This window comes from Lepisosteus platostomus, chromosome 9 (assembly GCF_059453375.1).
Source record: "Lepisosteus platostomus isolate fLepPlt1 chromosome 9, fLepPlt1.hap1, whole genome shotgun sequence".
NCBI lineage: Eukaryota > Metazoa > Chordata > Actinopteri > Semionotiformes > Lepisosteidae > Lepisosteus > Lepisosteus platostomus.
The window spans coordinates 49,424,281-49,449,349 of record NC_142619.1 but is presented as its reverse complement, the minus strand read 5'-3'; the positions used below and the strand labels follow the sequence as shown (position 1 = coordinate 49,449,349).

The following is a 25,069-nucleotide window of genomic DNA, read 5'->3' as shown; positions in this document are numbered from 1 at the left end:
TAGCTTTATTTTAGGAGTTAACATGAGATCAAAAGTGCCCTGGTAAACTGCTAAAATACCTTAACTCTTAAAAAGCAAAGTTGAGGAAGCAATTTCATTCTGTCAAAACCTGTTGTTTTAAAAAAGCAGTTTGATTTATAACTACCTTGGTAGTGCAGGCGTACTGATTTAGTCCTCACTGGTTCCTCGAGATAAAAACCTGCAAAAACACATACAGTAACTAGGTCATCATCTGCTGCCTTTCTGGGCCCTATGGGTCCCTTGTTTAATGTGCAGATCCTTTTGTTTAAAAATCATTCCACTGTTCATTCTATTTCAAATCATTGGAATCATTCTATTTATACAAGATCTGTTATCCAATTGAGAGTGTCACTTTCTGAATATTGATAATATACTGTATATGCATTCTATTAACTACATAGAACAGGTCCTCCTTATTCATGGTGGACATGTTTCTGTACTGTCCGCAGATAATGGAAAATGTGTATACTTACAGTCCAGATTTCTGTTACAAAAAGAATATAAAAATGATCATAAAGCACTTACTGTGTCCATTAATGTTCAGGAAGTTGTGTTTGGACGACAATACTATACCTGAATATGCATGTCAACAGAGACAGGAGAATCCAATGGTGTGCAAGGTTTGAACTGAGCGTTAGAGATACTTCTCAGAATGTTCTAGAAATGCCAAGAATGCCTCTTAGACCAGGCATGGCCTGACGACTCAAGTACAGAACACAATGGATGGAGAAACAATGGGTGAGGAGGAGGGGTTGTGCTGTACACCAGCATTGTGGATTAAATTATTTTGAATAGTGACAATATGAGCATCTGTTCATGTCTGTCCTGGCATTGTTATGCTGATTTGTCATAGATTTCCCAACTTTTGAGTGCTGGATATTGGATTTCCAAGTACCTTAATTTAAAAGTTAAATTTAGAGAAGGAAAAAAAACATTAGAACTACAGTATCACCTAGCGATTAACAAACTTAACACAACAGAAATCATTTGGAGGTCTGCCCAGAGAAACTTTTGAGATTCTCATTGTCAAAAATGATGAAAGTTATCCCATTTTTTTGACAGACACTGATAATTGTCATGTGCCACACTTTCTTTCACAGTATCTCCGGACCGTCAATAACCAGCTGTAGCCGAACAAAAAGGGTCACCACTGTAAAAGATCTGTCATTTATCACCACTACTAAAACACGGTCACAAAGTAATTTCTTCAGAAAAACTCCCACAGCTGAATCTCCTTCTCTGGAGGTTTCTATTATTGATATTCTAGCAAAGATCTACTAAATTATTTTACTTTAACCATGTAAAGGAATACCTGGTAACTTGTTTAACTGTGAAATAGAATTTCACCTTTCACTTTCTTACAAGAACAAAATCTTAAATGTTGCATCTGATTTCCATGTTAATGACTACATTGCGGTTGTTTTCAAAATGTTTCATCTAGATGGGATGAGAAATAAGGAAGAAATAGTACTAAGTTACTGTAAGTATTAAAAAATAATAAGTAAATATTCTCTTATTTTTAAAGCTACGGTATCTGAGCTTCCCTTGATAAAGTTTAAATGAGTAGGGTTTGACAAAAGAATTGTGGCAGGAAATTTCTCGTGAATAGTAAATTAAGACATTATAAGAAAATGAACTGTTTTTATGATGGAAAAATAGCACTAGAATACCACTGGACTCAATACTGACAGGTTGTGGGTTCATGTCCTCACAGCAGGGACTGCTGTTGTTCCCTTGAGTGATGCGGTGTACCCCAGTTGCTCTAGTCTACCCAGGTGTATAAGTGGGAGACCAGTGTTACTGGGGCAATCTTTGTGATGGACTGGTGTCCTCTCCAGGGGGGTGTCACATGCTTGTAAACTGCTTCACACTACAGAAACCAGAAAGAGCTCTGGTCCAATGTGCTTCTCTGTCCCTGGCATGGGCTTTAACTCCAGCAACAGCAGTTACCTAATTCCACAAAGGAACAGTCCAGTGTTCCCTGGGTCCACCTGAATTGTTTCTTCTGTGAAGACCCACATGTAATAACTGTAAAAATACTGTGTAAACATAAAATTATGTTTAAACATAACTGTAAAAATACAAACAAACGTTAATACTTTCATATTTAGATTGTGCAAAGGCAAATGTACTGTATGGGCATTTGATCCGGTCATTATAACCTTCACAAAATAGATGGCTGGCTCCTATGAAAACATTAGATTTTCATTGTTAGGAGGAAAAAAAAAATTTAAAAGAAAAAAAAAACAGAGGGCACGTTGTAAATTAAATCAGAAACTTGCCGAAAGCCCTCTCCCTGTCATTCTCCTTCTCTCTCCCTGCGAGACCCAGACAGATCAGACTGTGTGAGGTTAAAACTCCGGAGGAGATTGCAGCACTTCCAAGTGTAAATGGGTTCACGGCTTCGCCGGTCTGCCGCTGACTTGAGAAGTGATGCGAAAGACTTTAATTTTCTCCTCTTCATCTCCTAGCTGACCCGGGTGCCGGTGGAGTCCTGTGGACAGTATACGACCTGCAGCGAGTGTCTGGGCTCTGGGGACCCCCACTGCGGGTGGTGTGTGCTGCACAATACGTAAGTGAAAACGGAATTGTGTGTAAGTGATTGCTCTCACTGTTTTTAGGTCATTCCGATGTTTTTAAATAATTTGTGGCGTTTTAGATTACACCACAACCCTGCATTGAACTAATCGTATAGTTAAAATATAAAGATGCACGTCGAAGATTAGCCTTTGGTGTTCATCAGTAATGCTTAACTGGTAGTGAACACTCTGTATACTGTATATATATTTTTATTTGATTTAAATTAAAAACTATATCATACTGGTGTCACGGTGGCACAGTGGTTAGCTTTGCTGCCTTGTGGCATGGTTCAGTTCCTGGGGTGCTATCTGCTCGGAGTTTGCATGTTCTCCCTCTGGGCTTCCTCCTGGTGCTCTGGTTTCCTGCCAAAATTCAAAGACATGCTGGTAGGTTAATTGACTTTTGTAGGTTAATACTGGTAGGTTAATTGACTTCCCTTGTGTGTGTGAGAGTTTATGTGTTTGTGTCTGCGTGTCTGCCCTGCGATAGACTGGCATCCTGTCTGGGGTGTATCCCACCTTGCATCCAGTGCTTCCCTGGATAGACTCCGGGACACCGTGGCCCAGAATTGAATAAGCATTGAATAAGCTATTGAAAGTGATGATGTGATGTGACTGTTTCATCCAAGTGCAAACAATTGTTTTTTCCATTCTAAAATGGCCTTTGATTAAAAACCTTATTAGCAATTTGATCATCTATAAAAACATACTTTTGTATACTCTTTCCCTGGCAAACATTTAATTTGAGGTCATTGTGATATTGCTGATTTTGAAAAAAAAATATGATGGACGGATTGTTCAGCATTAAGTTCAAAATCTGGAATGATTTAACTCTTGCAGTCAGTATTTTTCAGAAAGGTTTGACTCGGGGGCATGTTGCTGCTCTACAGACCTGTAAAAGTAGCTTGGTCCTTGAAAGACCCTGGTGACTGTTCTGTGATCCATGGATACTTTTTGATATTAAGTTCCTGGTGAGAGGCATGGTGCCAAGGCCTAGGGATAGATTTCCACAAATCCCTGTCCTAATTTTTCAACTAGAAATTCGATTCCATTGAGCAAGAGCCATAGAGAGCATTGATTGGTTCCCGCTAGTGTGGCAAGAAATGGGGCTCCAGATCTCCCGTTGCCATAACGATTCTCTTTCCCACAAGCCTAGATCTATGTCTGATAGGAGAGGGCCTCAATAGGCCCAGAGAATTACTCAGTTGGTGTAAATTGAAAATTGGTAACTTGTCCTCTTCTTTGGCCTCGGGGGACTTCTTGCTAGTTTGGCCTGGCTTGTAAATTCTAGAACTGGTACAGAGGAAATGTAGTGCCCATAGAGATCTGTTAGCTTGTGAAGGTCAAAGATGTAGCAACAGACCACAGCATGAAAATATAGGGGAGTTAAAAGATGAAACCTGTAAACTCAGGAGTTGCAGTATTTCAAAGCTATGGTCCTTGTCCTTTTTATTGCTTTTCTGAAGGGCAAGAATGTAGGAGAACACAAATATTTATAGTACAAACTAATAGCTTAAAGGCACAATTGTTTCATTGTATAGTATGTTTCAATAAAAGAGTTCAAATAATAGGGGAGTGACTGAGGTATTAAAGAATCTGTGTTTTTTATTTTTTATAAAAAATAAATATACTGTATTTTAAGACCAATTGATTTATTTTTGATGTATGTTTAGCATGCTGTGCAAAATAGGCCTAATTGTTTTAGATTTGCATGCAATCCAGAAATACTTACAAATGTGTTTGATCTGCAGTGACATTAAACACAATCAAAAACATAGTATCTGTTTTACAAAGCACTGGAAGTGAATGTGAGCCATCTCTCCCCTGCTGTGAAGAAATTAGTATCCAGGGGCGAAGGCAAAAAAAAAAAAGAATTTTGTTGCCCAGTGAGTGTCCGTTTGCACAGGGGGCATGAGTGGTGGATATATGAAGAGGATTAGTGTCTGGAAATTGAATAATGATGAAACAATAAATAAAACCATCAAGCCTTTCGTTATTGGAAAGTATTCTACACATGACTGGCCCTACTTGGATTTACTTTACTTGGCCCAGTGCCGAGAGCCAGGAATAACATCTATGTCTCATCGAAGCAGGCAACTTGATATGAGATAAACAGCTCTGCCTAATTGATTGGCCCCGAGTTTACCTTTCTTAGTAAAAGTCTTCAGAATAGTTAATAGACCCCAGGTAATCCTAGACCTCTTTTTAGAAGGCAGGCTGGGGCATGTTCTTGTTCTTTTTGGCTCCTTTGTATTGGAAGATACTGCTGCATAGCAAAAGAAACAGTTTTCAACCATAATATTTTTTTTCCAGCTGTACAGTCTGTGTTTTCAAAAGAATATGAAACCTACTGTGCAACAAATCAATAAAGAGAGGCTGGAAAATATAAGGCTGGAAGTCTTGTCACAGGAAATGTTAGATTGGAGTAGCTGTGTGTGTTATGAGATTCTCTCACTAGAGCCAGAGATTTGTTTCAAAATACTCCAATATCTCAACAATCACACTCCAGCCCAAACAAAAAAAAAAGTGTTGGGAGCAAAATTCAGTGACCATTCCATTGGACTAAGACATCCAATTTCAAATCGATCTAAAGTCATTTATAACCCAGAAAGCACAGAAAACAAATCCATTTCTCCTCTGATTTGCGACATGTGAAGGAGAGCACAGATTTCTCTGAAAATTAGTCACCAGTGTAAATATGAGCCAAGAGAGACACATCGAGAAACCTTTGACACTTTCCAGACATCTTGTGGTGAAGATAGTGAAATCAAAGTGTGTATTAGTAAAATCAGTGGTTTCACAAATCTTCAGAGCTGACCCTGTGTTGTACGGTCGTCTTTCTGTTTGACACATAATGCTTGATATAGTTTACACTTATGTATTGTTGTTTACAGGGGATACAGCTCTTAGCTACTTCTTTGGATCAAGCTCCAGGCCTGTGGCACAATTTCAGAGTGTCACATTTAGCCCCTCAGGAAAGCAGAATCAGAAAAGCTGGAACAGAATAGCATTTAACGTCATCAGGAATGTTGACACTGCCTGACCGCATGCTAGCTCTAGAGGAAAGGTCAGGGTCTCGCATGTAGCACTGACGACAGAAATCAAAGGGCCACGCCATCCATTTCAGCTTCACAATTCTTATTGATTAAAACATAAAAGAAAAAAGGGCTTAGATCGCCGTTTTCAGCACCACTGTGGGAAGCAATTCTACAGGGACTGTGTGGCTAGGGGAGTATCAGTGCTGTTATTGAGTGCTACAGTTAATACAATATTGATCTTTTATAGCTGATGTTAAAGCACATCCCTCACCCACCTCTCGAAAACATAAAAATAAAAGTAAAAAATTGCTCTTTTTATTTTGGTTACCTAGCCTGAATCAGCTCCAACGTGTCCATTCTGGGAAACAGATGTGTATCGAAACGCTTGAATGTGTCATCAGTTTCTGGTAGCAGTAGCCGTTAGGTTTTAATGAGCTTACATTGTATAGATAAAAGTGGCAGGTGCAATTTATTCATCGGGATCAGCTTTTTTTTAAGAACCAGATCCAAAAATAAAACAAACAAAAAGCTCTCGGAAACTCTTAGCTTTTTTGTCATTGTCAGAAATGGCATTACCTAGGGAATGGATTGACCAAAGAACTGTGATTGTGTCTTGAGTACTGCAATCTTGGCAAAATCCAGTTGTGTGAGAACTACTTCTGTTACCTTTTATAACTTTTTATATATATACACACATTTCCCAGTTGTTCATAATGTGGAACAATTCTTTCATTTCCCACTGCAGGATATTAGAGTGGGAACTCATAAGAACAGGAGGAGTTCAGAAACACATGTGGAGTATGTGTGGGAATATGCAGCGCTTGCACCAGCAGTCAGTCTCATATCCTCATACAGACTTTTCTCATTACTCCTCAGGGTTTATACAGTATGATTGCTTCATGCATCTCAACCAGGTCCAATAATGAACTGTCTGTTGGCTTGTACAAGACAATGTGTGCCTACTTTGTAAATCTTTTCAAAAGGAACAAAACATAGATGTTAAAACGTTGAGGTGCAAAACTCTGTCTTGATATGGAATCTGCAGTTCGCAGAGAGAACATGCTGGATGCTGGAGGGGAGACGAAGATGAACTGTACTATCTAAGAGTAGGTTTGATTAAGCACAGTTCTGAAGAGACATCTTTGAAGGTCAGCAGAATGACAAAACAATAGTTTCACAGTTGTGTCTCAGACATGACCTCTTTTGAGTGAACTGTGTGCCTTCTTAGAAATACCAAACCATACCAAAACCATTGTTAGCGTACTTGTGCTTCAGAAGTTACAGGTCTCTCAAGTGGCTGTTTTAATCATTAATCCAATTAAATACTATTGCATGTGTGACTCACTCATTGAAATGTTAGTAATAACTATTTCACTAGTAACAGTTTACTTCCTGCCTTTATATTAAGTTGCTTTCTGCAATGTTTGCTGAATTAATGAAGACAAAACATATCCAGAATATTTACAGTCTTCCTTGCCGCTCATTGACTGTGTATTAGAAAACAATGCATGACTAAAATGATATCTCAATGCAGGTTTATGGAACTGGAGCATTAATGTAAAAAAGTGCTCACAGTGGGAATGCCATGGGCTTTTATTAGTGTTGTGTGAGTGAATAAAGCAGACTAAATATTAATTAAAATTTTCTTTGAAGTCTATTTGCTTTCAGGGGTGACTTGCGTCTTAATCATACAAATGTGATTTTTAATAATGCTGTTTAAAAAATATCATACTTAGGACTAGTTTCTCTCTGTTTCTTCATCTGAGTGACTAGATTATAATTGCAGACCTTGATGTAAATATTGTGGGAACCTACTGTACCTTGTCTGGTGTCTTAATAGTGTTAAAAGTACATACACGCTCTTAACTGTGAATGCACACAGCTTTGATCAGTGTCTCTATGTGTCTACCATATGGCAATGTGTAGCTTGATGTAAGGAAACAACAGGGGCCAGATCTAAGCTTTGGGTACAGTAGGGGTTTCAGCTGCAACCTGTTACTGGAGGAAACTTATGTCATTGATTAACAAGCATCTGTTTGTGCTATTTTCCTAAAACTAATAATGATTTCTTATAATAACAATCTGTAGACAAAGTTTAACTTTAAAAAAAAGTATCATATTGTATGTTCCATAATTTCATTAAGGCAAAGGTAGAAGACTGCATGGAAATCACCCTTGTATTAAAATCTCAATTCTTAATCACAGATCAGGATGCTGATACTGTATGATGTTGTTATTTTCTGGGGTGTTTATGTTCATGAAATGTGCAATGAAAAATGAATTGCAGAATAACGAAGCAATTACAGTATACACTTAAGGGTTTCTCTGCCGGAGGATTAATTTTCTTCAGAATTGACTTTTGAAGAAAGTGGTGCTGCACAATCAGCACTTACAGTACATGGATGCTTTCTGAATCCCCATATACGCTACGAACAGCAGTAACTGGTAAACCAAGAAGACATCCAATTTCATTAACACTAGCACCAACTTTAATTCCTTTAATGCCTTCTAACCTCAGCTCCAAGCCATATCTTAAATGTTACCTTTTCACCACATGTTTGTCTCTCCCACATTTAGAAGGTTTTCCCCTCACAATGGATAACATGTACTGTATGCAGATATTATGATATGATGCTCTCTACAGCGTGAAATTAAGTAATTGTGTTTTATCGTCCGGCAGCCCTTACTTTAGTTGGGAGACTCAAGAGGTTTTCATCGTCGTATGGGAGAGCAACTACTGTACAGTATATGTGAGGCACTGATGATAAATAAGGTTTGGTGGTAGTATACCAGATTCAAAGCAAAGAATAAAGAATCAGTGAATAGAGGAATAGAATAGAAAACCTCTTGCCTTATAGAAAATATTTGGATAGAACTACAAGAACATGAATATTTCAAATGAAGATTGCCAAAATGGATGATTTAGAAATTAAGCCTTTGAAATATGTGTACCTGTGTATTCTTGTAAGAAGGTTTTAGTTAAAATTTGAACTGTCTGAATAATGTCGGCTGTAGTAGTTTTCCCTCTGGACAATTATAACTGTGAAATAGGAAGAAAATGCCTTTATTCTCTTTGAACATCCATCTTGAATGTTCAGAGGTATCACTTGTAGTGTATGAAACTAGTTTAAACTCAACATGTTTTAAAAAAAATAGAAACGTCTGTGACTGCTGTAAAGTTTGGGATTTCTGCTACTTTATTTGTACATAATTGAAGTTTTAATTATACTGTAATGTGTAGTCATGAGGACAAACAGGTAAACAATACTCAGTTACCATGTGAGAAATGGGTGGCAGTGTGCTTGGATTACAAGCATTTGTGAGCATGCCTTGAGATTGTGTAAGGCTGACTTGGAGCTCAAGAGCTATCCTGTGTACTACATTGTTTCATGTTCCTGGATTGCTCTTACAGGACACTTTCAAGCCATAGAAGAAACGTTTGAAAGTAGCTACAGCAGGACTTTCAAAAGATTATGTTCTGGATCATACAAAAGAGCCCTGTATCATCTGAGAGTGTGACTTGCATGAAATGTACATTAACACAAACTCCCTTTAGACAGTTGACTGCCTTTTGACAGACAAGGACACTTGTGATTGACAGACTGCATCACTTTGAGGAGTGTAATCGTTCACTCGAAGGACCCTGGCTTTGTCAATGTTATTTCAGTCGTTTTTAATAATGCATGTGAACACAGACTCTTGTCCTGGATCTATTTGCTCCTAGTATCCTGTTCCAGACACTCTACTTTTCTAACTGCAATAATGGAGAATGCGCGCCACATTATGTGCTTATTATCGTTATCATTACACTTAATTATACATTACATAGAAACAAAGAGATTTTCATGTGCATTCAGCCCATTCAGTCTCAAAATTCAAAGGTAAACAGCGTTGTTCTTAATGCTACGTTTCTTTCAACATACAAAATCATTGTTTAAGCCTAGCCATCTGTGCTATGTTTTCTTTATCTTCTGAGCTAAACACACATAAATAAAGGAGAGAAGCAGTAGGAGAGGGAGAGGAATGTTATTTGGTATTTCTGCAGCCTGTGCCTTTTCTAATGAGCCGTTTGCATTTGGAATCAATGAGAATTTATCACATCAGAGAACGCAAACAAGCAATTAAGACCTTCCAGAGTTTTAATTAAAAAAGACCAAAGAAAATGAGCAGCCTTTCTGGATTTCATTCCACAACTTAGGGCCAGTATTCTCATAAATAAGAGCATTGACTTCCCCTACACACACACTTACACCCCTCATTCTCCTCCTACCTCCCCATTGTATCGATTTAGCTTCTCTTTCCACCTCTTCTTAGACTAACAGCTACTCTTGGAAATCTATAAAGTGAATAAAAGCACAAAGTGAACAGTCTGCCCTTGTGGGGCTTTAGTGCACAGAAGTGAATTGGAGATGGTTAATTCAAGGTTGTAGAAGAACAGCAGATCTCTTGTATGCAGTTACGTAGTTTTTTGAGCTACAGTATGGATTCGCTTCCAAAATGATCTGTCTTTTTAGTATGCCATTTGTACAGAGGAAGGGTGAAATACATTTCTTCATGCTAGCCTTTGACCTTCTTTTGCATATGCTGTAAATGCTGAACTTTCTTAAAACCCCCCTAAAATAATTTTATTTGGCACTAATAATTACCCTATGCTGTTTTTTAAAAAAAAAACACATCTAAATGGCTAATTGTTTGGAGGTGCTTGTTTCAGTGTGGCAGGGTTGTATACCCTGTATAGTTGGAAAAACAAACAGTCTTTTAATTCCTTTTAATAATAACAGCAATAGAAATAATTATACTTTTCAGTAAGATATCTTGTTGCAAGACTAAAATAAACATGAAAAGAGTGAGTTTCTTACTCTGATAATATAAGAGGTGCATCTATGAACAGATTCAAATGTATACTGTACCAGAACAGCCAGAACTTGGGGTAATAACAGTACTACCTTCTTCCCACCTTTCATTAGAAACTCCAAAGTTATTAATTCAGTACACACTATAGTATTTGCTTTTGTGAATGCCATATAAAGCATGACAGAAGGGGTTTAAGTGTCTACTATTAATATGTTTTTTAATGTGAAGCATATCTTCACATTACTATTAATATCTTGCTTCATGACTATCTTCTAGTCAAATTACCTAATTTATTTTCTGTATCTTAAATACCCACTATATTTTTGGTTGAAGGAAATACTCACAAAAAGGTGAGCCACAGGAACCTGTCATCTGGTAACCAAGACATTCTTTCATTAATTTGAACTTTATGAGAAAAAGCACATATTATTCTAATAAAATGGGTTTTAAAATAATTTATTGTCACAGTGTAGAAATCTTGGTTTCTGCTAATGAAATATAGAGAAAGAATGATCCCATTATTTGGACCTCTCCTGCAATCACACAATCCTGACTTTATTTGGAGCTTTGGAATCCAATCCTTCCTTCTTTAATTGGAATCTGTGTTGAGAAGCTCTTGGCCACAACTGTCTACTAGACAGACAGATTAATATACAGTGGCCTTCCTGATCATTAAAGCTGACATTTATCCAGGACATGAGAGAGATTGCTAAATGCAGTTTCTCTACCAAATTGTCAGACTCCTCAGTTTAATCCTGTTGTCACACATGCTTATATATATACCAAAAAAAAAAGATTTTAATCACACCTCAAAGCAGTGCTGTTTTTTTTATGGCAAACTCAGAAATAAACAAGCAGCCAAATCATTAATAGTTGTGAGTTCCCCAACTGTGCAGAGCAGTGTTGATGTACATTTGTTTATATTTTCACCTAGTCTTAATATGAAAAATCCAGTTATATCACTGAGTACAAAGATACTGCTAGCAAAGCATCGCATGAGACAAACACTTTAAATAGTCACTGAATTTTTATGTTAGGTTCCGTGCTTCTAATTTCTGAAATCTGAAAGGCAGCAAGACTAATTTCAGATACTTTTCAATTAATTTGCAATTAAGTGAGTTTACTCTTGGAGTTAGATCTCCTGTAGGTTTTCCTGATGGTTGTTCAGAATCCTGAAAGGCCCTGCCAAGCCTCTCCTAATGTTTTCTGGACCATGTACATTACTCCTGCTCTGGAGTATTCCAGTGGCCTGCCATTGTATTGGGTGGCTTCCATATGAACCATGTGTGATCTTGTGTCCCCTATCCCTTTTGTGTATCCTCACATCCTCACAACATTTTACATCTGTTGCATGGTCTGTTGCTGCGAAATCTTTTTCCACTTGGTGAAACTTCAGAAGGTACTCTGATCTTTTTTTTTGGTGGCTAAATGTTTTGTCACTTACCATGTAAATATGGTATAACCATATATTCTATAAGTACAGTCATCATGTCTATTTCCCACTGGCAATTACATTACAGTTCTATTCATGTGCCAATTTGAAATGCTGTTTTTAAACCTTACATCCACTACTTTTTCCGAGAGCTATATACAGACTTTCCTGCTGAGCCTACACATTCGGTATTAATCATGTGTCATATTTTCTGAGTAATTTCAGAAATGTGCTTGATTGCTGCTATGGAAACCCACCTGAGCTTTATGAACTGATACATTTAAACATGAAAGATAAATGCCATGCTGTATTAGTACAAATTGTGTTGCAATCGATGTGTAGAGGGATCCCTTTCTGAGCCTATGCTGAATTGTATTAAAAAGAGGCACTTCTCGTGCTTGGACCTGATGTTTTTGGATGACTATTTAATCAGAAGGTCATTGACAAGTGCTAAGATACTTCTACAAACTAAATGCATTGTTAATTTATTGTCAATGTGTCTCTAAGGGCTGTTGACGTTTTTAACTATCACTGCCAGGATGATTGACCTGAGTTCCTACTGCTTGTGATATCGTATAAAACTGTAGTGTTTTGCCCAGAGGGTTTGGAGCTATCCACTATAGTACCAAAGTCTGTTAAACCCAAGCCAGATCAGTATATTCATGGTTCACTTGAAAAACTATTGATCTTACAAGACTTACAAAAAAAGCAAGGAAAAGGGAAGGAGAAAAGAAGAAACCAGAAAAGAAAAGTACAAAAAGTTGGAAAATGTTTAGATGCCTTCTTTTAGAGATTAGATATACCTCTATGAAACGACGTAAGGTTCGTGGGACTATATGTGCGAAACTATTCACAACACACCCAGAAAAACAAACAAAAAAGTTTAATAACAGCTTTCAGAAATCAGTACTGTAGAATGAAAAATGAAATATACTGTCTCTCCTATACATATTGGATTTGTGGTTCCAGCAGATTTGTGATTCTAGACTGAGTTACTTTAGGAATCGGAACAGCTGTAGAGCTATACTGTACCTTATGGGTTAATTATATAGAAATTAGTCAAAGATCTCATTTCCAAACAAGTTTCTTTGAAGAGGTATTGGTTAAACTCTCTCCTGGAGCAAAATAGCTCTGTTACCACCCCCCGATGACTGCTGCTGCATAAAGTTCATAATTTGCATTTGGAATATTATAACTGGGACTAACTGTGCTTTGCATAGGAATGTCTGAAAACTGAAAAACAATTCAAAGCAGTATCTTGGAAACAACTACTGTACCAAAAAGTAAGAAATTCACTTGAGCTGTTTCTCAAATAGAAATGTATAAATGTAAATATGGTTTACTAAGAAACAAGCCTAATGTGGTACTTTCCTTTATGTTGACAGTGATGGTCATTTTTTACACTATCATTAAGGAAAGGATGGACCTTTTTTTCAAATGAGCAACATCGAGCCAAAATATCTCAGTTTATCTCAACAGTTCATCCTGAGGAATGTGAAAGTTATATTGCACGCTTCTGTGGGCACCTAGCCCAACAGAGATAGGCATTGTGGAGTAAAAGAAACACCATGCTGATTGCCTGTTTTCTCCCAGCCACTGTGGCTCAGCATGGATTCAACTGCAGTCTCCAAGGTGTAGGGTTCGTTCTGCTATACAGGCAGAAGCTATTACCAGATGAACCACCAGGGACACAGAGTGCTGAATGCAGGTTTTTTTTCTGGTATTTTGGAATAACCTAAATGTTTTACAAATCACATTAAAAGCAGAAGAGGAGTTTCTCTAAGCTGAAGTTTTCATGCACCTACCCGAAAATATCATGTTGAAATGTCTGTTTGTGTTATGTTTTCATGTATTCTGATCTCAGTAACTCAAATAGAAAGTGTTTCATGCTGAGGTCCTCTTTGGAGCTATAATTCACCTCCCTGAAGGTGATTCTGTAGAAGCCACATAACACCATCTGTTTATGCTACCATTAGCAGGCATCAGTCTTGGGTTCCATAAGTCCTCGGGATCTTCTGAGCAATTGATATTTCCATTTTCCACAATTTTATTGTACCGCAGCAGAATTGTAAAGTGGTATTAAAAAAGCAGTTGGCAAGCAATATTAATCTGGGTTCCAGCCTTACAGATACAGTACATGGAGTGCCATGTAATACCACATTTGAATCAATCAGCATGATTGCTTGTATGAAAGACAAGCTAGGGCGAATGTGTGATACTTATAATTGCATGTTGTCTCTCAAAAAGTGATTTGTTTTCATCTGCCTATAAACCCAAGCTTCTCTTGGCCTTTTGTATAAAAACAAATAAAAATTGATTATCTATTAGTGGACATTATTGAGGAAAGAAACTGCAGTAACACAGCAATCATGCAGACCAGTGAAGCTGTAATAAGAATTATAGAGACAGTGTATTTTTAATGGTTAGTAAATCTGCACTCCAAATGTTTCTATTGATAAATTTTATTTATTTTTCATAAAAAGCTCCATATGTATCGTGTTCAGTTTTCTACTTTATCCATAGATAATTGCAGTAATACCAGTAGTGAAACAAAGCAAATGTCTTTAAGGAAGTCAAAATTAAAATGTGAAATAATTATTTTAAAATAAAATACCACTATAAGCATTTAGAGTTGATTTTGTCTGTTTTTTTCTAACAGAGCATAGTTTTAAATTATTTTCAAGATTATTGAGACCAGACTAATTATAGACTGTTTATTCAGTACAATGAATAAAATGCATTTTTTTTATTATCAAATACAATATCTTTCAAATAGGGCTTATTTTTATACAGTGTACTAATCAATGTGCATTAACATTTATATCTCCAGTGCCAGTTTTGAGTGGTTACATTTATGTACTGTATAATTCAAAGACATTTTTATGTCTTGAACTACATAGTGCTTACTTGTTAACAAAGACCGGACTCTATTCTTTCCGTTATTTGTAGTGTTCTATCAATTGTGTCTTCTAATTGAGAAAAGCTTTTGGAAGATTTGAACAAATATAATTTGTTCACTCTTTCACAGTGCCCAAGCCCAAACCTGAACCTCACGTATATTGTTACTTTTATCTGCAAAATGAAAAGCAGATTTTCTTTTAAAACCTTAGCTCTTTCAGTCGCAATTAAATTACAATAAGAAAAAGACTAAATCTAAAAAAGTATTTTATTACTTTATGACTTAGAGCTGCTGTAACGCGCGTATAAAAAAAAAAGCTTTTAAAATATGCTAGGGTGCACCTCCGAAATGTCAGCACCCATCTGTAAGGCACCCCAGCACCCTGTGACATCTGAACCCCTGGGGGATTTACTTCGGTGCTTTTGACCGGGAACTGAAGAGGTTCACAGGTTCCGGCTTGAGGAATCTGTTTATAAAATAAAACACGTTACAATTTCCATAAGCTGTCAGGATTCTGTCTCAGAATGGTTGATGTGAACACAGCCTGCCTGTCCCAGACTGTCATCCCTATATCACCTGGATGGGCATTAACACCAAAAGAAAAGTTAGCATGTCACAACCTCTTGATGCAAGAATCAGCATCACTGAGTGAAGCCAGACTGTATCTGGTGGCTTCAACTAATTGATTCACAGCCAACAGAAGGAACGTGACCTACTGTTCCTACTATACTAATATCATGTTAAGTATACAGTATATACTATAATATACTTAACACTGTTTTATGTTTAGTGTATATACTGTACTAAAATATACTACACAAAATTTAATATAGTTCCTACTATATTAAACAAGGCACTCATGCAATTTTTGGTTTATAGACAAGTAGAAAAAAAGTGAATGAAATACAGTACTGAATTGTTAAATAAAGTAAGGCGTTAAGTTCTAAAAATCAGTTCTCGGCTTCAAGAATGTGGTATACGTCAAGCATGCCAAAAATGAGCTACTAGTGGCATTGTTTTGTGCAAATGACCAGGTTTATTAATGTTTCTTACATATACCATTTGAAAATCTTCGTATCATATTACTCAGTATAGCAAAAAGGAGGGGGTACAGTAGTGTAGGCATTAGCTTAGGCAGCTGCTTAGAATAAAGGCTCTTTTTCTAGAGTATATTAATGGGTGTCTGATAACATAAACAGGGACCCTGCAATGCAGATTATAAATCTATAAATAAGTTAATTAATTGGTAAATATAATATACAGTAGCATGAACATGTTCCATTGATCAAAATGGTGAAATCCTGTTTATAGTAGCAAAAAAGAAACGCTACTGAGAGCATGCAGTCCAATCAACTAAGGAGAGCAACAATACAGTATATTGTAAGACATATTCTTAATCTTAGCTCCAGATTGCTGTACTTTTCTCTTCATGATATTTCCTCTCAGGAATAAGTACAGTAAACTTAAGTCCTTCAGTTAAAAAAAGGAATTGTGCACTGTGGTATAAATGTGAGTAACAACTGGATTAACCATAAATGAACTGGCTGTTATTTTCTGCCTGTCATTAAAAACAGGAAATGAATGAAGAAAACCTTACCCGCAGCTCAAACCTAGCTCAAACATTGCTAAAATGTGAATTCTGACCACCAGTCACCAGCTACCTATTTAATGCATGCTTAACCCTAAGTTAAATGTGAGCTTGTGTTTGAAGTGCAGTTTAGAATTGCAGACATAGATGACAAATCTATTCGTTGAACAAATGTTGGTCACAGTATTAACTTCAGGCATATTGGGCCAAACAAATATTTGTTAATAATGACAATGTCACACTAAACAGTATACAACATAAACATACAACATGCAAGCATGCAAGTTACTCTGTTTACAAACATGTACAAACCAGGAGAGACTGTTTTTAAACTAGGGATTGTCTGTACAGAAATTCAGACTTTCCGAAAAACAACAGAATGACAAGCTGTCTCAACGAGGTCCAAATATTTTTCTCGAATCTGGTCTTAATGGCTGATTGGAACAAGGACCTCCTGCCTGACTCTTCAATGTTATTGCATTACATAGATGCAAACAAATTGCCGCCATTTTCCTATAAAGGTTCAGTATTACAATGTCTGTAAGGGACTCATGGAAGAATATGGAGACTTAATCTTTCTAGATAGCTACTTGTTTTGTAGTGTGACCAGATATACTGAAGTTGATTTTCCAGCAGAGGGTAACTCAGTATGTTGCTTTACATTGATCTGTTACGAAAAATCCTATCATTTTTCTCCATCATTGTGTCAGTTAAGAACTGCCATGTTGTTGAAAGGTGAAGTAACAAAGTGTATCACATTAAGAAAAAAACTAGTGCCTCTACTACCTTCTGTTACATTTGTTGTGTGCAAGAAAATCCTAATATTGTTTGGGAGAGAAAGCTTTATTTGGCTCTGGGATTAATATATCAATATCAAGATAACATTAATGAACTGACTTACAGTATCTCCCAGAAATGAGTAAAATGTTAAAACATGAAAAGGCTTAAATCAGTAGTTCTTTATCTAATTGAGCCAGATTCAAAAGATTATTTAAAGGCTTAGGCTAGTGTATTACTATCCTAGTATCACAGAAGCACAAGTGAAACAGGTTTCACAAAGTAGTTTCCTTTATTTCTTTAAGGAAATTATGCCCATTCTTTTTTAGAAACCTCAGAGAATGGGAATCCAGTTTTAGGTTTGAAGTTTCCAAACATTTCAGAAAACATTTTCCACAAGCTGCAATTGCTGTTTGGTCCAGTGATGCCTGTTAAGCTTTGCCTTAAGAAGCATTTTTTCAAGCAGTTTTTTTTTAGAATATAATATCATAATAATTCTTTTCTTGAGGTATAGCAGCAGTGGTATCATGCAGTGCAGAATTGTTTTGAGGAAAAAAAACACTGGTGTCTATTTACATTCACAGTAAGGTGTGATTACTGCAGTGAGGGCTACACCTGCTAAGGTTTCAATTGCTTTCCAAAGGAAATACTGTTAACCTTTAACCCACAGATTGCCAGCTTCTTCTCCAAGAAGTAATAACATTTGGCGTTACTGGAATGATACATTCCTGAAATGACAGACAGATAAACCATTTAATATATGCTACGGGTGAAGTGTGAGGTTTGGGCCAGAAGAAAAAATTGAAAAAGTCACTCAAGACATTTTTGATTTGCGAGAGATGTTGCCAAAATACAATGTAAACTATTTAGGATACGGTACCAGTGGCCAGTGTATTTGTTTTTGCTGTTCACAAAATAAGGTGAAAAATCATTTTTTAAAGTTTGTTTCTTTTATTTTTATGCTCTGGTGTTTGGGTTATTAACCAGATATTTTTATGTTTATGTCTTTTTTTCTTATCCAGATCTTTTTTTGGATTTAGAAGAAGACTTATTAGGTTTATTATTGTGTATTATACATAACAGTCTAAATTGTGAAAAAAGAAAGATGTTGTAGTACTGAAATATCTAGAGGGAAACGCAGTGCTATGCTTGCACTGTTTCAGCTACAACCATTTTATTATTTAGTACTTTAAAATGTGTTGAAGAAAAAAATACTAATTTCTTCTTTATTTGTTTCTCCATTTATTGCTTCTTTTACTGCTCAAGAGCTACATAGTTGTATGCTATACCAGGCCTGTAGAGAATGCGAGTGAAAAGTGTTTTTTCTTCAAAACACATTTAACCTATTATCCCTATACCAATAAATAAAAAAAAAAACTTAATTTGGTGACAATGCCAGAACACATAGCATGCAATGAGTCTTCAGTGCCCTTTTCACAGACATCTTAATTAGCTCTTCTTAAGAATAGCCCATCCATTTCACAGACAGAGTCTCTAAAAGAAATTCCCCAAGACACTGTCTAAAATGCTGGGTCATACAGGTCTGTTCAGAAAACTAACATGAATGGTTCTTTAAGCATTTCAATGTCTTAAGTATAGGGCCCACTTTCTTTACTCCACGATCTCTAAGCGACCCTCTCCGCAGAATTTATTTACTTGTAAACAGCTCCCATGAGTCTCAGATAAAATGGCTGCATGCGGCACTGAACCAGAATCACACAATAAACCACATCAAATTAATTAACTTTCAAATGAACACAAATGTAAAGTTCATGGAGTGTCGGGCTATGGCAGCACACCAAGGTGGGGATTTATGATTTCCATATTACTGTCATGAATATATTTGAAAAGGGTTAATGCGGTTCTGCTTTCCTCTAATTTTCCACATGGATGGGTATCCTCCTGCAGTAAAGGTTCAGGCCTGAGGGTGGTCCCGCCATGCTGCTCTACTAGATTGGATAATCTCATTGGAACCACTGGGCTGAGTAATAACACCTTTGCTGACTCCTAGCTTCCATATTTAAATGACTACTGCAGAGTCAGAGTTCTGTATTCAAATGACTTTGAATCACTTAAAGGAATGTTTTTATATTTCTTTTGTACTTTGGAAAAATCGGGTCTATAGTAGTTTTTCACAAATGTGGTTCCCATCTGGCTCCTTGAGAAACAAATGTTGCTTCATATCAGACACAGCCCCTGTTTCTAACATTATTACTCGTTGTACAAGGTTTATATATAGAATATAATATAGATTATAGAACAAGATGCCCGGCCATGATGTTTACGATGATACCATTGGCTTCTTTCTAGAGACAGCTGCATGAGATCTTTGGAACAATTACCTACTGATAGACAAAATAATGTGGATAGGTCAAATGACCCTTTTCTCCTCTGTAACCATAGTTATGTTCTCAAGAGCACTTAAGGGACATGTACTGTATACTACAGTGATGATTCATTTAACTGTTATCAAACGTTTGGATTTAGAACAAAACAATCATTTTGATAAAGTTTTATCTATTTCTTTCATTATAATAAAGTTATTCCTTAAAAAAAATTAACAATTCTATCAAGAGATGAGGTGTGAAAAAGTAATGAAAATCTTTAGAGTTTATATGACGTAAGGGCATTTTTATGCTAAGTTAATGATCTTGTTGTTCAGCCAGTCTTTACAGTATGTCACGGATGTCGGAAAGGCATGCCGTGGAATGGCCAGGAGAGCAAAAAAGACCCTATGCATAGCGGCAAATGGGGCAACACGAAGGGTAACCCAGGTTCAGGGGGTCAGACGATGTCGGTATAAAAACCTTTGCCCTCAGGCCACAGACAGGAGTGACCTGGTGCTAGGGCAATATGTACCCTCGATGCTGAGCCAGGAGCAGAGCAGACACAGGAAGTAAATAGGCTGCACAACAAGACACACCGGAAAGACATGAATAATCACAGGGAACCAGGAACAGGACAGAGAAGGAGTGCCCTCTAGATGTAGAGGATGTGACACTTTAGTTGTGGAAACAGTATATCTCAAGCAGAAAATACAGCTTTTCCATTGCTTGAAATTTAAATTAAATTATGTTTCCTGGGGTAATTTTATTCTTGTATTGACAGTGCAAATTTGATACAATAAAACCTTGCTTTGGTATCATAAGCATATTTGACACATACTTCAGAACTTACCAGGAAGAGGAAGAACTTGGAAATTATTACCTTTGTGCTTTATATTTTATTCATTAAAGATTTCACTGAACAGAAATGAATAAATATCAGCACAAGACTTGTGACAAAACATGATTCCTCCTGTCAAAGTTTCTGCTCCATCTTGAGATAGTGGGCGTGTAAAAGCATTAAATCACTCTGTAAACTTTCTGTTATTTGGATTGTACTCTGGTGTTTAAGGAGCCCATTTGACAAACTCCATGTACTGTATGTCATCCAATTAGCTGTCTTGTGGAACAGGATATTTTAGAGTAAAATTAGCTTGGAGTCTTAATATAAGCTGAGAGAAAGCTCTTCCACAGCTTAGGTGGTGGTGCATTGATAAAGCAATGCATTTCAGCTGGCCTTTGAAAAGTTAATAGCTTTCATTTCCCAACCCAGTTGACCTTTCTCCTGTGGGCATTAAATATGCATTACTGCTAAGTCTCACAAACGCTGCTACATCTGTACTGTTCTTAAGGTCTCAAATTTGTAACCAGGATTCTAGAAATGATTTGTCTTCTGTGCTTTAAATTTACACTTTATAGACTTCCTTCAATTGATTTTATTAATGCCAACATTAAGGATGTGCTGTTAACAGAGGCAGAGGTATTAAACCACTATAGGAGGAGATGATTGTCATCAAATTCAGTTGTGATTAGACCACATCAGTAAATGCAACAGAAATAATATCTGTTGGATTTCATGCTAATAAAAACTCTTAATATTAACTTATTACTATTGCAACGGTGTATGACATTAATGGTTCTAGCTAAATATTGGCCATATAACATAACATAGATTTAAAACTTTACAAATAGCAAATTTAATGCACAGGTAATTTTAATGAAATGATTATTTGATTTTAAAAGTTGCATATTTATATAATGCATTTATAATACATTATTGTGGAAGGTACAATTTTTGGTACAATACTCAGTAACATTTTTAGATAATTTTGGTAACCTTTCTGTCAGATTATATCTTCATCTATTCCAACATACAGTACATTCCAACATACATTAAATAAATCAAATTATCAGAAACTAAGCGAGCACACTGAGCGCCCTTGGGTATGTCTTCTGAGATATACAGGATAAGAAAATTATAATGTGCACGAGACAGGTTTACCACAGAGTCCAAAATACTCACCATGTATCTGAGGATTGTTTTAAGTAATTGATGGGTAAATAATGATTAAATTTGCTTTCATTCCTGCAAACCAGTCTAAGCTGGAAAGTGTTATTCTGGGTTTGTGGAGGAAAAACACTCAAAGCAGAAGCAATGCACTTGAAGCTAATACAAAATGTGATTCCATTGTCTAGGCACTGACATTATGCCTGTTTCCTGGTCTCTCAACTCATTCCAACACATAGTCGCAAAGCAGCATTTCTATTTCAAGTGTGCTTTGATTAGCAACAGAGATAGCCTGAATTCAGTGTTGTTTGGTCTGTCAGCCATCATTGGAAAGGCTCCCAACCCTCTGAAATTAATTCAGAGAAACTCTGCGCAGCTACATACTTGTGACTATAATCAGCACTACCCACAAAGATATTATTTTTTAATACAAAGATCCATACACCTATTTGTCAAGCAACAATTATCACTATAGGGTAAAATGTTTGGAAATTATTTAGAGCTAACATACACGTCACAATTTTAACGCAGGATTAAAATCGTTTGGAGAAACATTAAGGCCGTAGTGTGGTATACAGAATCATGATTTTCCAATTTAGTTTTGTGACCCCCATATGAGTACTGTATATTGCTGTATTGCTGTACTGTATATTTAGTAAGAAAGCACAACCAAAATGTTTTTTTTGTAAACTGGTTTTCACAAAAATTTTAAAAATAATGAGTTGGCGTGCTGCATTTAATATGATTAAGTGTAGTTTAATGACGCTTGTTTTATAGGGCTAAATTTGTTTTTGTTGTTACTAGTAACTCGGGACAGTTTCCAAGTTTATCTAAAATGCTTTTCTGGTTTGTATCTTTGTCACATGGTTGCAGCCCTAGAGCGTCCTGCCGCAGTGGATTCTGGCTACAATCTGCTTTCTTATGTGAAACATATTGAGCCTCTTAGTTCCCACTAAATTCTTATTAAACCACGCTGTTCATATCCTGGGGTCAGTGACCATATCTGAATTGCTGCCAACTCAAAAACAACAGTTTTCATAAACAGTGTAATCAGTATAATTTTGTGATAAGTGCACTTAAAACAGTTCTTGATTTCTGGTGCATTCATGAAAATTGAACATTGTGGCGAAAACATTTATGTAATGAGCATTTTTTCCTCTGGGGTAAAGCTCCACAAATTAATATATTTTTGTATGTTGTCATTGTAATGTAATTATCTAGTTCAAAGTATCTGCAGTGTATAATGGCAGACAGATTTGCATACCGCATGTACCCACATACATTTCTAAAAGATCATTTTAGATGATGCTTGCAGTCATTCAATTGAAACCATTTGTCCATGAAAACAACTGAAACAAGATCACATCATGTAACCATGTTTCTGGATTGTGACAATGGCACAAATAAAAGATTGATACGTAAAAGATAAATTCCTATGACAGCGACACTAAGATGCTCTTTGTTGTCAACATAAATATTTAATTAAAACTGAAAACAATAAGGAAGAGAAAAAAATCAGACATTTCTATTGTAATGCTGCGCTACTAAGATGGGACTCGCTGGAGTGTACGAGAACCCAAGTGCTGGAAAAAGTTGGTAGAATTTTTTTTTTCCTACACCCACCGATAACCCCCCCACACACACTTTTTTTTCTTTCTGTTTTTCTCACTCTCTCTATTTTTATTCCTTTTTTCTTTTCTTTTTTCTTATTACTTGACAAAAAAATTCTTACATTCCCAAAAAACAATTAAAACGCAAAAAAAGATTAATTCAAATATTTCCTACTGATATTCTTAACATCCGGTGCCATTCAAGTATGTCTGTAATGGGCCCCAAACATTCCTACTGTATACTCACTCATTAAGGTTCCCCTGTAAATTATAGGAAATCTTTTCAAATTTAAGTTATGATACAGCCTCTTTAATCCATTCTTGTACGATGATCCTGTTCTGTCCACCCATTTTTGCAATATTATTTCTTTAGCAATAATACAAAGATATTTTTATATTGAATTGCTACTTTAACCTTTGATAAAACACCAAGGTTACATGTAATGGGAGAAAGTGGAATTGAGATATTTAGGTGCCTGAGAGCTTTCTCCACTGTGGAGGTCCAGAATGACTGTATGTGCTGATAATACCATAATACTGTAAGTGCAATAGTGATGCTTTATGTGTGTTACATTTTGAACACATTCCTGTATAATGCCACTTCATCTTTTTCAGTTTTTGGGGGGTATAATAAAGTCTCTTTAAAATTTTGTACTGAAACAGTTTGTTGTGTATAGCTCTAAATGGATAACTAACATTGGATAACTCTAAATGGATAACTAAAGTTGGTAGAATTGAACATTTTTACACTGATGATACTCAAATATACATCCATACCAAACCTGACACTGATGTGGCTGTCTCTATCCTATCTAATTGCGTCTCTGACATAAAAATGTGGATGACTCAAAACTTCCGTCATCTTAACTGCGACAAGACTGAAGTCATGCTTATTGGCACCCCCCATCGACTTCGTAAAGCCAGTCCTGTAACCCTACAGTATCTGTAGATGGTTCTGTACTTCTGAAAAAGTAGGAATGCGGACTCAAGGGAATTCAGAGGCAGAAGTTTGGAACTGGGCTTGAAGCCCTCAGTGTCGAAACTCAGTGAGAGAGCCCCAAGCTCTGTCAGGTCTGAGTGTCTATCTTCAAGAGCACCTGGGACGGTCATGGTCATAAACCAACTCCAGGTGCTCCAAGTCTCCCAGTGCTTAGTATCCGTAGCAACCGGTGTAGGGGGGTTGATTATGATGTAACCAGCTGCTGTAACACAGCTAGCCTACCCCACAGAGCAGCAGCAGAGACAAGCATGACACCTGTTACATACAGTACAGTAGTTGCCCAAACTGGTATCCATATTGTTTTAAGTATTTCTGAATTAAGTGATACTTGGCTATCTTAACACTATCTTGTACTGTAATTGCAAACTGGTTGTAGTAGTTCAGGTGGGTAGCTGTGTCAGCATGCGTAGGCTGCAAAGGAACAAGTAATAGGTTTATTCCATGCTGAAAAAAAGAAGAAAGAAAACACAACGTTTCGCCCGTGGAGCCTTCTTCTCCATGGCCGAAACGTGTTTTCTTTCTTCTTTTTTTCAACATGGAATAAACCTATTACTTGTTCCTTTGCAGCTCCACTGGTTGTTTACCTTAGATTTCTTAGATTTGTATTTTGTGGCACAAATTCCTAATTTGTATTTCAATTTTGTATTTTAAAATGCCCTTTTAGCTTGAATGAGATTTGAAATCAGTATCCAAATTTCAGAGTTTTTTGCATCTTCAGTCATTGCAACATTGAAGTAGAGCATGCAGCTGAAGATGGTCCTTTGATAATATCAACCTAGCTAGCCCCCACTTGGTACACAGCCCCATACCAACTGCAGAAGTCCATCGCAACTTACTTTATTTGACCAGATGTGACATGCAACAAAATCGCCCTGTTTGTATACACAGGTATAGAGTTGTTTTGTGCAGAGAAATAGCATAGCACGTTAGAATTTTTCA

The 25,069-nt window shown here is 36.6% G+C and overlaps 1 protein-coding gene across 2 annotated transcripts in view; it reads left to right on the top strand.

Moving 5' to 3' along the window:
- Positions 1-25,069, top strand: part of plxna4 (plexin A4) — a 345,804-nt gene that overhangs the window by 196,701 nt on the left and 124,034 nt on the right. For both annotated transcript variants that reach the window (XM_088645402.1, XM_088645401.1), the window contains one exon: positions 2,493-2,593. In XM_088645402.1, coding sequence (XP_088501528.1) covers positions 2,493-2,593 — 101 coding nt within the window. The remainder of the gene's footprint in view (positions 1-2,492; positions 2,594-25,069) is intronic.